This window comes from Phoca vitulina, unplaced genomic scaffold (genome assembly GCF_004348235.1).
Source record: "Phoca vitulina isolate PV1807 unplaced genomic scaffold, GSC_HSeal_1.0 scaffold3, whole genome shotgun sequence".
In the NCBI taxonomy this organism is placed as follows: domain Eukaryota; kingdom Metazoa; phylum Chordata; class Mammalia; order Carnivora; family Phocidae; genus Phoca; species Phoca vitulina.
In genome coordinates this window covers 8950027-8967681 of record NW_022589706.1, presented here as the reverse complement: position 1 = coordinate 8967681, position 17655 = coordinate 8950027, and the positions used below count along the sequence as shown (strand labels likewise).

At 38.2% G+C, this 17655-nt stretch overlaps 2 protein-coding genes across 5 annotated transcripts in view; one reads left to right on the top strand and one right to left on the bottom strand.

Annotated features, from left to right (window-relative positions):
* NCAPG (non-SMC condensin I complex subunit G) overlaps positions 1 to 3014 on the bottom strand; it is a 51363-nt gene extending 48349 nt beyond the window's left edge. Inside the window, exons 1-3 of the mRNA XM_032400091.1 lie at positions 2676 to 3014; positions 1558 to 1761; positions 634 to 862 (exon numbers count right to left, since the gene is read on the bottom strand). Coding sequence (XP_032255982.1) covers positions 634 to 862; positions 1558 to 1761; positions 2676 to 2786 — 544 coding nt within the window. The 5' untranslated portion in view covers positions 2787 to 3014. The remainder of the gene's footprint in view (positions 1 to 633; positions 863 to 1557; positions 1762 to 2675) is intronic.
* A 31-nt stretch (positions 3015 to 3045) lies between these two features.
* Positions 3046 to 15761, top strand: DCAF16 (DDB1 and CUL4 associated factor 16). Of its 4 annotated transcripts, none has more exons than XM_032400069.1 (3): positions 3046 to 3217; positions 9811 to 9891; positions 11721 to 15761. In XM_032400069.1, exon 3 carries the CDS (start codon positions 12324 to 12326, stop codon positions 12972 to 12974), a length of 651 nt encoding a protein of 216 aa, XP_032255960.1. In that variant the 5' UTR covers positions 3046 to 3217; positions 9811 to 9891; positions 11721 to 12323; the 3' UTR covers positions 12975 to 15761. The 4 variants fall into 4 exon arrangements, with proteins under 4 accessions (XP_032255960.1, XP_032255958.1, XP_032255959.1 ...); XM_032400067.1 differs by having other exon boundaries at positions 11706 to 15761; XM_032400068.1 differs by lacking the exon at positions 9811 to 9891.
* The last annotated feature ends 1894 nt before the right edge of the window (positions 15762 to 17655 follow it).

Sequence of the window (17655 nt, the reverse complement as noted above, 5' to 3'; positions counted from 1 at the left end):
GTAGAACACTTGTACCTTATCTAATAAAGCTGAATGTGCACATATCCTAACAAATCCACCCTAGGTATACACCCCAGAAAAAACTATTTAAGCTGTGCACCAGAAGCCATGATAAGGAAGTTCATAGCAACAACACCATTTTTTTCAGAACAAAATAACTGGAAACCAGATAGTCTGTCATTATTAGAATAATTAGCTGTGTTAACAATTCATTCGACAGAATGCTGTAAGACAGTAAATATATCAACATGGATGAATGTTACAATTATAAATATTAGAAAGCACAGAAAAGTATGACTCATATAGCATACAAAACGATAGGCAAAACTTTTTAGAGACACACACATGTGGCTAATTGTTTAAACAGAAAGACAAGAGAGTAATTAACCCAAAATTCAGGATAATCGTTAACTCTGAGAGTGGGGTGGGACGTAAGGTAGGCTTCAAAGGCACTGATGATGTTCTATTTTTTTAAGTTGGGTGGTGGCTACTTGAGTATTTTTAAAAATCATATATATATATATGACCTATACTATTCCACATAGAGAGAGGAAAAAAAAAACAAAACACCTCTCTACTGAGAATTTAACAAAGTCAAGGAAACTGAAAAAGATTTTAGGAAGCTACACATACCATTAACGACTGGACATTCATCATCTTTGGGATCCTGAAGTCGTGAAAGAGCCAAAACTGCCTGTATCCTCACATTTGGAATTTTATCTTTCAATCTAATAAGCATGGCTTCATTAATTTTATCAAACAAATCATCATCAATCTGGGCATTTTCTGGCATACTTCCCAAGAGCTTGTTTATGAGCTGGCACACTCTAAATCTAACTGCGTTGCTGTTTGCTTCATGAGACTGAAACAGGAACAAATCAAAATTTATTTACAATCACATACCATTTGAATTGTTTAGAATTCAGGAAGTTACAAAAGTAATTCATTACTCGCAGAGAAACTACAATGCTACCTTAATCCATATGCATACTAAAAGTATTAAAATATACACAATCCAAAGTAAGTATAAGCTAAATTACAAGAGCATACTTCTCTTTGTAGGAATTTTCACTTTACTTCTAAAATAAAGAACTCATTTATTTATTTATTTTAAAGATTTTATTTATTTGACAGAGAGAATGAGATAGAGAGAGAGAGAGAGAGAGCACATGAGAGGGGGGAGGGTCAGAGGGAGAAGCAGACTCCCTGCTGAGCAGGGAGCCGGATGCGGGACTCGATCCCGGGACTCCAGGATCATGACCTGAGCCGAAGGCAGTCGCTTAACCAACTGAGTCACCCAGGCGCCCCTAAGATAAAGAACTCATTTAAAATGATGTGAGAACTGGCAAAGAGAGGTCATTAAAAACTTAACGCTGCATTTATTTTAAGTCCATTTTTTAATCTTAATGACAGTTCTAGTATTTCCTATAAAAGGCAGACTCATCCACATTTTCTCAGTTACTAAATACTTCATTCTCTAAAACATACAAACTCCCATGGCCCTTTTAATATAATAAAGTTTTCTACAACACTTCCCCAAAGTTCCAGTTTTCATACCTTTAAAAGAAAGGTAAACAAATAATTTAAAATGCCACCATCTTCCTCTTCCTCATCATCTTCCGTATCTGACTGGTGAAATGAAGTAACAAACTTGGCTGCAAAGTCTATTACTCTCTCCACCGCTGGTTCACGTTTATAGACCACCAGAGCATATTTAAGATAATGGACAAACTCCTCATGAAAAACTGTTTTAACATCCATCTGAAAGACAAAAGAGAAACCCTTCACAAACTGCACTGATACAATCCCTTCTTCCCAACAGTACCCTAAGACTGCTTAAAGTACTAGTCGTAACTCAAACTAAAATCATTATTTAGTAAACTCTCAGGTGAGTTTCCAAACTATCAAAGGAAAAAAAATTGCACAAATCTCTCTCCAGAGAAATGTACTTCTCCAAGGAAGAAAACAAATGTGAATGTTGACAGTGAAAGGATCCCTTTGACTTTAATACCCTTTAAACTCTCAATATGCCTTGGTGCCAGTTTAGTAAAAATATGCTTCTTTATGAAACAACTCAAAATCAACAACGGCTTTCATATTTTACCACATTTAGCCTTATTCTTACACAGCGATTTCCTTTTGATATAACGTTCACATCCTATCTCATATCCTTAAATCCGATTATATTGACTTACAATTTTTCTTGGACCTCAAGATAATTTTCCCGAAACTCACTGTCCTATTCTTCTCACGGCACCACTCAAAACAGTATTTACTTAAATAGGAAGAGCCGGGTCCTAATGGTTAATTTGTTATTTGGTGATTCGATTCTATTTAACTGTGAATAATCTGGCGTTCCTGATGAGGGCGGTGACCTGAGGGACAACAACCGCTGAACCACCCCGTTCAGGATCCACCCAGCGGCCCAACACTTGGCGCCAGGTCGCCCCGGTGCTCGTAAACGTTGCTCTCCAAATTCACAAAGAATTAACGGTCCGCGCCGGAGGCCGCTGGGGAGAGGCGGTGCCCGGGCGACCTGGGGCAGGTCTCCAGACCTCTCCGAACTGGGTCGGGAGGTTCAGAAGGTTGGAGTCCGGAGGGCCACGGGAGGCCCCTGGGGGACGCTGGTCCGGGGAGGGCGAGGGGCGGCGGCCGAGGCCCGGAGCCGCGCTTACCGTGCGGTAGGTGCGGCTCAGCGCCACCACCAGCTTCGCCTGGTTCTGGTGCGGCTGCTGCGCCAGCTGAAAGGCCTCCTTAACCGGCAGCAGCTTCTTCTCCGCCCCCATGGCGCCGGCACCCGGCCGGGACGAGCCTCGTCCGCTCCGGGCTGCAGGGTCCCTACGGCCCGCAGGTCAAGTTTACAGAGCCGCCTCGGGTTCCGGTCAGCCGGCAGCTGAGCACCCACGGTGGAATTACCGCCAGAGCGTTCAAATAACTCCCGCGGAAGAAGGAAATACCGCGAGACTGCCGCGAGAGCGGGAAGAGATGGATCCCTCCCTGAATTACGGCAGTTTGGGCGCATGCGCTTAGGATCTGCGCCGCGCTTTTCCGAGTGGGAAGTCGCGTTTGTAAGGGGAGGGGGCGTCGGCTCGTCTGGAAGTGGTGTCGGCTACTTGCCGAGCGGTGGTGCTACCGTCCGGACGGAGCTCGTGGTGCTAGACCTAGCTGGGTCGTGCAGCTGGGCGTGGGGCGAGAAAGAAGAAAGGATCCTCCATGGGTGAGAACAGGGAATCTGCTGAGGGGAACAATTCCTGCTCCGGCTAAAGGGGAGCAGGGGATCCTGGGCGTAAGGGTTCGTGTGGAGATCCGTCGAGAAGGGAAAGAGGGCGTGCTGGAGGCTGGGCAGCGTCCCGGCTTCCACTGAGAAAGCGGACGTTCCCGATCTGCTGAGGGGGACGTTACGAGGTGTCCTGATGGAAGCGGGCCTCTGTCATTTTAAACCTTAGGACCTCGGCTGGTGGAGGGTCTGCAAGAGGGAGGCAGTCTGGGAAGAGCTGCGAAGAGAGGCATGATTTAATTTAGACCTAGCTTACTCTAGAGGCACCAGCTTTCGAGGCCTAGTTTACAAAGGTGCATGACGACAATGTATTCAACAAAGGAGAACACAGGGGATGGTGTTTAGGGTCGTGGTAAAGATAAAGAAATTTGTAGTGCCTTCGAGCAGGAACTAGGTCTTTAAACTTAAAAAAAAGAAAAAATGGTATTATATCAGACAAAAACGAACATCTCTGTACTCACAGCCAACCAAAGAAATAGAAGATTACAAAGCCGCCTGTATACCTTTTTCCTTTTGAATTACCTTCTCTCTCCAGCATTAACGGCTTTTCTGAACTCAACTGTTTATGTATTAATGACATATGAATAAGTCTCTGAATAAATATACTGTATTGTTTTCATGTTCTAACATTATATAAATCATCATTTGCAAACAAAATAATCCTTTGCAACTTGCTTTTTTCAATTAATATTGTTTTTGAGGTTTATTCATATGGCTACTTTCATAATAATAACTTACACCTTATGGACCCTTATTTGCCAGACACTGTTGTAAGCACTTTACTTCATTCAGTCCTTACAAACAGCCCCAATAAGGTAACTTCTAGCTTCTTTTAAGATGAGGAAACTGAGGCACAGACGGGTTTCTATAGTATTCTGTTCTATGAATATTTGATAATTTATTCATCCATTCTCTTGCTTCATATTATAATACATACAACATAAGTATTCAAATGCTAGTTAAAGTAACGACTATGGTAGCATTTGGGTTGCCTATAATTTCAAAATTATCAGGAGGTCCAATTCTGAAAAGGCAAAAAAGGATGAGTATTTTAGCTTAATCAGCTGGAACAAAAGCATAGAGGCCCAAGAATTTATAGGATATACTGCTAACATAATCTCACTATAGATAAAATGTAGAATGCCTGGAAAGCTGTGGAGAAAGCTAGAAAGGGCATTAATTTATTAACCAAATATCCAAATATTATTATTTCAACATATAATCAACAAATTATTAATGAAATGATTTACATTCTCTTTTTTCCCTACTAAGTCTTTGAAATTCGGTGTTATTTTACATTAGCCACATTTTGGGTGCTCCATAGACACATGGGGCCAGTGACTACATTATTGGATAGTGTGAAATGATTCTTATTTTGAGAACCACTGTATATGCCGTTTGTTTTTCATGTAAAATTGGCAAACTAAAAATTAGAACAAACTAACATTTGGAGACATTTTTCTTATTTTGTGGCCTTTAATTGCTCAGCTCTTTTTATGCCCTGGGTCCCTGCTACCTATGTTCCTCTGAATGTGAAGTTTCTAACAATATTATTTCCTTTACTGTATTTTATTTGGTGATTTCTCCACAAATGAGAGATGACTTTGTATCATTTTGTCAGTTACTGAGGGATGAGGCATCTGGCCACCAGAGGTCAGCCTAACTATTTTGATTAGCTTTTTTTAGGATTTAATAACATGTTTTTGTTTAGTATTTTTTGAACATAAAAAGATGGATTACAAAATGAAAAGGCAACGTTTGGAATGGGAGAAAATATTTGCAAACTATATTTCCCTTAAGGGATTAGTATCCAAAATATATAAGAAACTCCTACAATTCAATAGCAAAAAAGCAAAAACCCAATTAAAAAATGAGCAAAAGACCTGAATAGACATTTTTCCACAGAAGACATACAGCCAACAAGTATATGAAGAAGTGCTCAACATCACTAATCGCCAGAGAAATGCAAAGCAAAACCTCAATGAGATATCACCTGACACCTGTTAGGATGACTATTAGAAAAAAATCAAAAGAGGGCGCCTGGGTGGCTCAGTCGTTAAGCGTCTGCCTTCGGCTCAGGTCATGATCCCGGGATCCTGGGATCGAGTCCCACATCGGGCTCCCTGCTCGGCGGGAGGCCTGCTTCTCCCTCCCCCACTCCCCCTGCTTATGTTCCCTCTCTCGCTGTGTCTCTCTCTGTCAAATAAATAAATAAAATCTTTAAAAAAAAAAAGAAAAAAATCAAAAGATAAAAAGTGTTAGTGAGAATGTGGAGAAAAGAGAACCTTTATACATGTTGGTGGGAATGTAAATTGATACAGCCATTATATAGAAAACAGTCTGGAGTTTCCTCAAAAAATTAAAAAGAGAAATCCCAGTGTGGTCCAGCAATCCTATTTCTAGGTATATATCCAAAGGAAATGAAATCATATCTCAAAAGATGTATCTGCACTCCTGTGTTTATTGCAACATTAGTCATAGTAGCCAAGATATGGAAACAAGATAAGTGCCCATCAATGGAAGATATGATTTATATATAATGGAATAGTCTTCAGTCTTAAAAAGGAAGGAAATCCTGCTATTTGCTACAACATGGGTCAGCCTAGAGGATATTCGGCTAAGTGAAATAAGTCAGACACAAAGGCAAATATCGTATAATCCTGCTTATAGGTGGAATCTAAAAAAGTCAAACTCCTAGTAACAGAGTAGAATGGAAATTATCAGGGGCTTGGAGGATGGAGGAAATTGGGAGATGTTGGACAAAGTACAAACTTGGAGTTATAAATTCTGGAGACCTAATGTACAGCCTGGTGACTACAGTTAGTAATAATGTATGTATACCTGAAATTTGCTGAGAGTAGATCTCAAGTGTTCTCACCACACACAAGAAAATGGTAACTGTGGGGTAATGGATGTATTAATAGCTTGTTTGCAGTAATCATTGCACAATATATACATGTATCAAAACATCACATTGTACATGTTAAATATATACAACTTATCAATCATACCTCAAAGCTGGTAAAAAAAAAAAAGATCCTATATTAAACTTAAACATTCTAGTCTCACTACCTTAAAGCTCACCTGTTTCTTGAGTTTTGCTTTTAGTTTTGTGGGAAAAAAGAACAAGTGATACCTGGGAATAAATTTCTTCCTGTCCTTGGTAAACTTAGTTTAGTTGAAGATATAACAAAACTGAAGATTTTGTAAGGTAAGGCTATGTAGTTCTGAAATTATGGTAAAATCATTCTTTAAAGGTAAATTATACATAGGAATAAATGGAATAGCTGTGTTTAATTCAGTTTTGATGTGGGAAAATTATACACGTGGATTATAAAGGAGTAACAGTGATGGGTTCACTCTAGAATTTACATGTGCCCCCAAAGAGACTTTGTCTTATTTCTGCTAAAAAAGTAGAGTGGGCCTTTTAAAGAACGCTTTGAGTAACACAATAACAAGAATAGCCCAATAATAATCTTGCAGATGGAATCTAGTAAAAAATGTAGCAATATTGATCCTGCTTTAAAATTTTTTTCATTTGTCTTTGTGCAACATATTACCCAATCACCTGAATATAATTGGGAATTTTTATCTTCATAGAATAAAAATAGAACATGCTTGTATAGTTACTTACAGCAGACCTTTGTCATTCTCTCATTTTCTTTCAAAAGACATCCTAAGCCGTAATATGTGCCAGACATTTTGGGGAACAGAGTTAAGTAAAAAGAATGTGTAGAAGCCAGAGAAATGTTCTTCAGAGGAGTATTGACCTGAAGCCATACCATATGATGTTATTACCACAATTCAGTGTGTATTTGAAACTAGAGATGTTTACTAACTCATTTTGAAAATCACTCCTACAGAATGGCATAAATGGGATGTTGATATTTTGGTTTTTGCTTTTTTCATTTAGAGTTCTGCCTTTAGTACATCCATGTTGCGACGTATACGTCTAGTGTGCTTTTACCACATTTTGCTTATCCACTCCTTCAGTGACGGAAACCTACAATACTTCTAATTCCTTACCATCAAAGATGAAGCTTCAGAGTACATGTTGGTCTTATGGAGAACTTCTTTACTATATATATACACAAGAGTAGAATTGCTGGATCATGAGATGTGCAAATAGTTTGGCCAAATGGTACAGCCAGATTTCTCTTCCCCAGACTATAATATCACCAGCAGTACTGGTTCCTACAGGTCTTGTTCCTTTGTCTCCTCACTAACACTTGGCATTGTCTCCAGCTTTCTAATTTTTACCAAATAGAATAATGTGATAACTCTTTACTCATCATATGGCTAATGGCCGGTTGATTTTCTCTTCTGTAAATTGAATATTTTTGTCCTTTGCCCTTTCTTTATTGAGGTTGCTATCTTTTTGTTGTGGATTTGTAGTTAACTTAGTTCTTGATATCTTTAGTTCAATCCAGAAATAATTTTGATGTGATTGAATTCATCATTTTTTGGTCTTGTGCTTTATGGTTTTTTGATTTAAAAGTCTCCTGGGGGGTGTCTGGGTGGCTCAGTCAGTTGGGCCGCCTACTCTTGATTTCGGCTCAGGTCATGATCTCGGGGTGATGAGATCAAGCCACACGTGGGGCTCTTTGCTCAATGTGGAGTCTGCTTGTCCCTCGCCCTCTGCTCCTTCTGCCCTCCGCACACTCATGCTCTCTCTTTCTCTCTCTCCGTCTCTATCTCTAAAATAAGTAAAATCTTAAAATAATAAAAATAAAAGTCTCCCTGGCCCCACGTCACAATGATACTCTATATTCATGTATTATATTCCTTTAACTTCATAGTTTACCAGTCACTTCGGTCTTTCATCCAACGTGAGTCCTCCTTTGTATGTAGCATTATATATATATAAATTATATATATATATAAACACTAAACATTGGTCTTTATTCATGTAATGAGCCAGCTTTACCAATACTATGTACTAAATACTTTCATTACCCCTTGATTTATTTGCAAACTTTATTTTGTACTACATTCCAAAACTTTATATGGCTGTATTTCTGAGTTTTGTTCTGTTCGATTGGACTATTTGTTCCAATACACTAACTCTACCCTCTTTTAATTTCTGTGACTTTTGTAGTATGTGTTAATATCTTGTAGGCCAAGAACCCCTTTCACTCTTCTGTTTAAATCATTGGTTTGGCTGCATGTGCAATTTTATTCTTTTCATATTGGGATTGTATAAATCAATTTGGAGAAACTTTTTATAATATTCATTTGTTCCATCCAAGATTTTTAAATCATCTTTATGTCCTTTATTAGAATTTTACATTTTTCATAGAGGTCTTATATATTATTAAGTAGTTCCTAGATCCTTGAGAAGTTTGGGTTTTTTTTTTTTTTTTCTCACTGTGGTGAAGGGTATATATGTAATACATTTTTTTAGTTAGTACTGCTTGTGTAGAAGTTAAAAGTTCCTGGGTTCAAATCCACATCCTGTCACTTAGTAGAGGTATGGCCTTGGGCAGGTAGCTTAAACCTCATGTTTAAAATGAGGTACTTAAAAAAGTACCTGTCTTGTAGGGTTGTTAGGAGAATTTTAAATGAGTTAACATTTGCAATTCCTAGAATAGTGAGTGGTATATACTAAATAATAATGTATATCCATAGATTATTCTTAAATCCAGGAACTTCGTTGAGCTCTTTTATTAGCTCTAATTGTTTATATGTTAGTTTTTTTTAATTAGATGACCATATCTCTTTTTTTTTTTTTTTTAAAGATTTTTTATTTATTTGACAGAGAGAGAATGAGAGAGAGAGCACATGAGAGGGGGGAGGGTCAGAGGGAGAAGCAGGCTTCCTGTGGAGCAGGGAGCCCAATGCGGGACTCGATCCAGGGACTCCAGGATCATGACCTGAGCCGAAGGCAGTTGCTTAACCAACTGAGCCACCCAGGTACCCAAGATGACCATATCTCTTTTCTTCCAGTTCTGACACCTGTCATTTATTCTTTTTTTATTTTATTCTTATTTTTGTAACATTGATTAGGACTTTTGGTACTGATCACACAATATCAGGCATCATGGTTATCCTTATCTGATTTTACTTTTAGAGGGAATATACCTAAAATTTCTCATTCAGGTTATATTTGCTGAAAGTTTTTGATGATAACCTTTACCAAGTTAAGAGGGTAACTTTTCTTCCTAGATTGGTAAGAGTATTTTGTTTTGTTTTTGAAGGAACTAAGAAAGGTTAAATATACACAGTTGATAAAATAATCGTTTGTTTGGTTTTTTTTTTGCCTTTATTTTCTTACTAATAATTAATATATGGTGACATATATTTATAAATTTTTTGAAGTTGAGGTATTCTTCCTTTCCCTGGGATAAGTTCTATGTGATAGCATATTCTTTTTTTTCTTTAATCTATTAGATTTTGTTAGGTAATATTTGGAATTTTTGCAAGTGAAATGAGTCTGTACTTTTTTTATTTGGTTCATCTTTAGGTTTGGAATTAATATTTCATTATCCTTATAAAAGGAGTTTGTCAGTTTATATGCTTTTTTCTTTTTTCAGAAACAAATAGGTGTTAATTTCCTTGGAATTTTAGTGGAACTCACTTATAAAACCGTATAGGCCTGGTGCTTTTAAAAGGAGGTTGGTACCTTTTCATTTTCTTTAACACTTACTGGTTTGTTCTATTCAAGTTATCTACTTCTTCCTATGTGAGTTTTAGTATTTTCTTCCAGAATTCAGCCATTTCACCTAGATTTTCACATTTAGTATATATTTGTTATTTTTTTTTTTAAGACTTATTTATTTGTCAGAGAGAGAGCACAAGCAGGGGAGAGCGGCAGGCAGAGGGAGAAGGAGACTCCCCACCGAGCAAGGAGCCCAATGCGGGACTTGATCCCAGAAGCCTGGGATCATGACCTAAGCCAAAGGCAGACGCTTAACCAACTTAGCCACCCAGACGTCCTCTGTTTTTTTATTTTTAATCTCTTTTTGTGTTCTTAAGTCTCTCAGTACGTTTCACTAGTTCATTTTTCTTATTCATATTTTCACAAAAACCATCTTTTAGTTTTGTCAGTCTTTTCTATTCTCATATGCTATTTCATTTCTGCCTTTCCTTCCTGCTTATTTTGCTGTTGCTCTTTTCCATTATTTTGAATTGAATGCTTAACTTGTAGATATTTAAACTTCCTCATTTCCTCATCAGTGTATTCAAAGCTATAATTTTCTTTCAGGTATGTGTTTCCCATGTCCCACAAATTTTGCTTTGTATGGTTTATATTATTCGGTTTTAGTATTTAATATCCTTTATAATTTCCATTTTAACCCATGAGTTATTTAGCTTCCCAACATAGGATTACTTTTAACTATCTTTTAATATTTACCTTTATTGCATTTTGGTCAGAGAATTTAGTCTGAACGAAATAGACCCTTTAGAACTGGTTATACTTTATAACCTAATACATGATCTATTTTCATGTGTGTATATGTGCACTCTCAAACATCTATTCAGTTTGGTATAGAGTTCTGACTACTGATATAATACCTAAAGTGTATTAATATTTTGATTGTTTTCAGGCTTCTTATATCTCCTGCTTACATAGTTCTGTCCATTGTTACTTGAGAAATTTTGAGGATGTGCTTTCAGGATCATAAACATTTATGATGAGTACTATATAATTTTATTCCGTTCCTTTTACTGATATTATTGTCCATCTTTGTCCCTTATATGTTTTGACTTGAAATCTTTTTTGTTGGGTATTAAGATTGCTATCTCAGCTTTATTTTGGTCCACAGTTGCCTGATACATCTTTTTTCGTTCTTTTATTTTTTTGCCTTTCTGTGTCTTTTTGCTTTGAAGTATCTTCTGTTAGTTGCATATTATTGAATCTTGTTTTGTTTTTTTAATCCAATCAGAGTGTCTGTCTTTTAACTGTGAGTTTAAACTGTTTACATTCATTGTAATTTCTACTATATTAAGAATTACACCTGGAAGAAAAAAAAAATTTACACCTGCCATCTTCTCTCATATCTATAGAGTATGGTTATATGACCACAACCTTTGGGTCCCAACAAGAGTCGTACGCAGCTCTATAACCAGGACAGGTCCCCTAAAACTAATCCCAATAAGCACATCTAAAGGGAAAAAAGTACCTTTTACAGCTCTCTATTGAGTTTGGGGCATAAGGGAACTGCTCTTGCAGAAGTAATTTTCTGGGCTAGAACAGTGTACTAAAAAATAAACTGACCCAGATATGTACCAATAAATGATTAGAATGACACCAGGCTCTCCTTCCCAGGAGTCATTCCCAGTAGAAAAATCTGCCTAAGACTATGAGCTAGAGATGGAAAAGCCCAGTAAGTGTTCATGTTCAGCATCTGTGTTCTTAGATACTATATAAAGTTAGAGGGACAATAATGTTACCCATTGCTTTCAAGCTTTAATATCATTTCTCTAGTCTTCTCATTCACAGGTTAAAGCTACCTTTCCAGATAGTTCAACAACTAAGTCACCAGTTTCCAAGGGCATTTGCACCACCTATGGAAAACATCGGATCCGTGTACACCAGATGTCCCTGACAACTCATCCCACCATCTCCCTGAACAAAATTTGCACCAACAGCAGACAAGAAAGGCAACCATTGTTTCTTTTATTACCAAGTAGATATAACATCCCTGCCAACAAAACAATACACAAAGTGTCTCTTCACAGTATCACGACCAGTTGAGAACACGCTAAGAAAATCAGCTTGCCTAGATGAGGACCCCTTCTCTTCTTGGGTAGCCAGGATTTGAAGGAGAGACTCTGACCTGTACCACTGGTAAGTGACTTAACACTTTTACACACTGAACTGGTCCTGAGAACTGAGATGTCTTCTTTGTAAGTGAAGAATATACAACATAATCTTGAAGAACTGCACAGTGATATGAGCCAGAGGCATACTGTGTGTGTGTGTAGTGGACTGACAAATTAATCTTGTTGAAGGATTTTTCATCTTTTGTTTCTATTTGCTAGTTTTAGTCAGTATTTTGCTGGCTTAGATTGTTACCTTTTTCTGGTTTCTGCTTCTAATCTAATGGGTCCCAGAAATCCCTCTCCTGACCCTTTATCAGAATCAGAAAGTGAGGAAGAAGAAAATGCTAACTACCTAAATGAGAGTTCTGGTCAAGAGTGGGATTCCTCTGAAGAAGAAGACCCTGTGGTGCCCAACCTCACACCTCTTGAGAGTCTTGCCTGGCAGGTTAAGTGCCTTTTAAAATACTCTACAACTTGGAAACCTTTAAATCCTAATTCCTGGTTATATCACGCTAAACTCTTGGATCCAAGCACACCAGTCCATATACTTCGGGAGATAGGTCTAAGACTCTCCCATTGCTCCCATTGTGTACCCAAACTGGAACCAATTCCCGAATGGCCTCCTCTGGCTTCTTGTGGAGTCCCACCTTTTCAAAGGCCCCTTACAAATGCCAGTCGGCTTTCTAGAGATCATGCCACTCTAAACGGAGCACTGCAGTTTGCCACCAAACAGTTAAGCCGGACATTGAGTAGAGCCACTCCCATACCTGAATACCTAAAACAGATCCCTAATTCATGTGTTTCTGGTTGTTGCTGTGGCTGGTTAACTAAAACAGTTAAGGAAACAACCCGCACTGAACCCATCAACACTACTTACTCGTACACTGACTTCCAGAAGGCAGTTAACAAACTCCTAACTGCATCACTCTAAAGACCCACCATTTGTTCTGCTATCTCTCATATTGCTAACTGAGAAGGAAGTACAAAGTCACACATGCCATAGTTGAGAAGCAAATGCCTTCTCAACCAAACCGTACCCTGTCCTAACAAGCCCTTAAGTACTACCAAGTACAGTGGTACCATAACTCAGCTACAAAAAATGCATGGTGATCATGCCCTTTGACAGACCCTGTGGATAAAATGAAAGCTTGAGTAGAAAATTAGACAAAAGGGACCATATTACAAAAGTTTAGTTGACTGTTGTCCACACTCAGTTCTCCCTCTCCGCCCAATTTATTCTGCCTTTCTGAATGGACTCTTAACCAGATATCTCATTGTGAACGGGAAGGAAGAAGTAGTAGGTCCCTACCCCTTTTGTTACCTAATCTTCAGAATAGCCACTGGGGAGGAGGGAACTTAGCTATTCCCAATAACACCTCTCTGAGCATACTCTTTTCTAACAATTTCTATGAGATAGTTGCATTAATTGGAATTCCTTAGACAAAAGAAAATGGTGGGGCTATGAATTTATCTCCCAGCTTTTATACAGATAGGCCTATATATGGCACCCTTTAGGGTTCCTATTTTGGAGGGGAGGGAGTGAAGTTTCAAACCAAGGCTGCACTGCTTCAGGCCTCTTACAGTACCTGCAGTTACAGTATAAACCTTTATACATTAAGCTCCCACCAGGCTGTCTCTAGCTACATTGGCCTAAAAATTGTAACCAGGGGTTAAACAGACACCTGTTCTGCAGGGAATAGGTTTCCTGCATCTGGGCATTCAGACTTTGGTCAAGAGCAGATCACATTTTAAAAGACCAATGGGAAAGGATTAAAAGCATTTATGCTTTCAATATTAACTGCTAATGAATTAAAATATTTCATCTGCATAATGTTCTCAGCAGTACTTTATGCAGTGTTTACATCCATTGCAAACTTTTCAGGAACTCTTCTAACTTTAAAAAACTTAGCACTACAGAAAATCTCAGCCTAATACAATCAGAAGTTGGAGTTTTTAGCAGCATTGTTTTTCTACATAGATTAGCTTTAGATTTTCTTCTAGCTCAACAAGTAAGAGTATGTACCCTTATAAATGAGTCTTGCTGCATTTATTTAAATGAGTCAAAACATAGAAATCATACATAAAAGAAGATTCATGGGACCAATAAATCTTTTCACACACCTACAATAGAGTGAAACCTGTGTGTGTGATCTTGGTTGACTGGGCATCTAAAAGGAATCAGAAAATAGATTGTTAAAGATCCTATATCCTTTCATTTTACTTTTACTTTTTTCCTATTCTCCATAATTAAGTGCTGTATATGATGTGGCATCAAAAAAATGGAAGCATTAATGGAATCACAAATTCTATACATGTATAGCAACTTTAAGGAGAGAGGAGAATGTTTATAATCCAATGAGAATTTCTGCTGAGCCTTAGTTGTCATGTCTTAAGGAAAAAAGAGGGACCTGTAGTAGGTAGGAAAGATATTTGTGAATGGAAAATTACTGAACTGAAAACATACCATACTGTTAGTGTAATTGAATGTATCAGAAACTGTTCCTATGTAGAGATGTTCTGTGAAATTGGGTTTTTTAAATGTTATAAAAACCTGTTTCCCTTTTTTTTTTTTTTTTTCCTTAAGGGGAAGGTGGGAAGAGGTAGGGAGGTCTGAAAATTAAAATATATTGATGTTTATGTAACCATAATATGTTCCTTTTTCTCTGTGTGTGTATATAAAAGTGCCTTGCTCCTGAAGCATTTTTGCTATTCACTCCGAAAGGAAGCCTTTCCCCAGCTCTGCAGCTGAATAAACCAACAGCTTTGTACGTGCTGAAGAGTATGGTCATTTGTTCTCAACAAATGAAGTAGATCCTGCTTTGCTTAAGGCATATTCAACATTCACTAAATGCTAAATAGAGTCAACTGATCAGATAGATGATAGATACATACATACATAAAATATAGTGTCTCTGATAGGAGGTGACTTGGGAGCTCTAGATAATGAAACGTACTTGTAAAAGAAAATGTCAGATATTCAGTCAAGACCCGGATTTGAACCCATTTGTTTGTATATGTTAGGTAATTACGGGTTACACAAAATGAGAGATAACTGGAAAAGCCTTAAGCCTTTACTTCTTTTTGTGTGCCATGGACGTGGGGTTAGGGGTGGATTTACCACTTGCACACTCTCCCTCCAAGGGATTAGGAGAAATGACAAATTTACTGTGTTTTCATAGAAATATTTATCTAAGGAAACAGGATTTCTAAACCAAGAGACATTAATGTTATAAAGGTACTGTTCTCTTGCAATGCAGATAGGCAGCCTTTTTTTGTTAAAGCGGTCCAGATACTTTGAGCACAGAAGACCATAATCATGTCTTTTAAACCCATCAGCTTTCCTAAGAGAAGGAAAAAATTGATACATGTTTGATGAGGGACAGATTTAAGTCGCCTTTCAGGGATTATCCTGCTGGGGCTCCTATCACAAGTATCCATTTAAAAAAATTTCTCTATGATGAATATAATGTTCTGTTATTAGAGTAGATTATTAAAGCTGTTAGGGAATTTAGAAATCACTTGGGTTATTTTCTTACTGATACATAAATTCTCTCTTCTGTCTCTAATAAATTATTTTCTACTTTTGGCTTCCATATTAGAGAATTTAATGCCTTTTGGAGCAGCCCATTACTTTTAAATGTCTCTTGTTAGAAATTTAGTCATTCATCTAATAATAGTATGGAGTGCTTACTATAATCCAGACCCTGGGAGTGCAAAATTAAATAAGATACTATACATAAGAAATCAGTTTTAAAATATATTGAACCAGGGCGCCTGAGTGGCTGAGTCAGTTAAGCATCTGACTTCAGCTCAGGTCATGATCTGAGAGTCCTGGGATCAAGCCTGAGCCCTGCATCTGGCTCCCTGCTCAGTGGGGAGTCTGCTTGTCCCTCTCCCTCTGCACTTCCCCCCTGCTTTGCTCTCTCTGTCTCTCAAATAAAATCTTTTTTAAAATAATAAAAATAATAATATATATTGAACCAATGTAAACTACCCCAAAGCTTTTGGCCATTGATGCTGTTTTTGCTCTCTAGGGTCACATTAAACTAGCCTAATCCTTATACAGACCCTTAGATATTTGTAAATGTGTGGCCATCCAAGTGTAGTGGAAAGTTACATGGAGGGCACACTCCAACAATGAAACCCCAAAAGGGGTAGTCACCTAAGGGAATAGATAAAGAGGCCTTTTATACCCAGATTTAAGTTGTATTTGATAAGTTCACGAGGCAATGGCGCATAAAGATCAGGGCCAGGAGGGTTTTGCTCATATGACTGGGGTACATAGAGAAAAGCCCAGAAAGTTTGGGTAACTTGTCAGACTTCATGATACAAGACTGTGCAAGCTCCTGGCATATGAGCCCACCAGTGAGCAATATCCACTGGACTGAGGGAAATTGAGGGAGCTGTATTAGCTGACACCAACCACCAGTATTTCTCCTGTGTCGACTTGCTGTTACCAAAAAGAAAATCTCTGGTGTATCTTTGCCAATTTTAAACAAAGTTTAGTTAACAGTTACATGTTTGAGTCCGATCACTGTATACAGTCCTCTACATTCTTCCTTTCAATTGGTGGCATCAGTGGGATTATATAACAGTTTTGGATGTGAGACCAAGAAAATGGAAAGGATGAAGGTAACACAATGACCTGACACTTGCTGGCTACCCAACTCCTGTTGGCTGTGAGAACTATGGCCAGCTCCTCAGTGAGATGTGGGAAAGGAATGCCTGATTTTAAAAATAATTTAATATAGCAAGCAGAGGGTCCCAGAATTGTTGCTTCCAAACAGCATGGAATCCGTTTAAAATGCTAGTGACAATTTAGGGTTGGATCATAAAACAAGTTGACTGGAGTTTGGGCAATTTATTTGGGAAGACATAGATGACCCTGACACACAATGTGAAAATTCCTGGGATCATTTGGGAATTGATGCCCTGTTCCCCTGGAGTAGAACATGATCTGTAATCATCTAGGAGACTCAGGATCCTGGTCAGCCTGACTAGATTAAAACTAAGTTCCTAGTATACACAGAAACCAAGTTGGTGTGGTATCAAATTAGATTTCAGCAGAAACCAGATAAAATTGTCAGAATCAGTGTTGCAGCTTGTAAATTCAGGAGCTCATTGTTACTTCAGGGAAAATTACATTTGGGTTAACCGCCAAAGTTATGCTTATTTAATGCTAACATTCCATCCCTGGTGTCAAGTGTGGGACCTGACACCCCAGTGTATCAACTGATGTTTTACAATGTGTTCATTAGGCAATAGTCTGGAAGGGACAACTTCCTTTGGGAGGCACCCAAACATTTGGAACAGTCCAAGGGTATGGCCAGTTTTTATGAAAGACCCTAGATTGGCTTTGTGATTGCACCCTGAACAACCAGAAAGACCCTGGGGTCATGACCTGAGCCGTAGGCAGACGCTTAACGACTGAGCCACTCAGGTGCCCCTAAGCAGTTAATTTCTCACTTTGCTTTATCACGAAGGAAAAGATTAAGCATTACTTTAAAAAAAAAATACTTGATATTTTGGGCAACCATTCTGCATTGCAGAAAAGATCCACACATTGGAACATTTCCAGAACCCCCCAAAGACTCAAGGATTTGAAGCAGGTT

What these genes read in the sequence shown, in the direction of transcription:
- DCAF16 (XM_032400068.1), top strand. Translation starts at nt 12,324, where the DNA reads ATGGGTCCCAGAAATCCCTCTCCTGACCCTTTATCAGAATCAGAAAGT.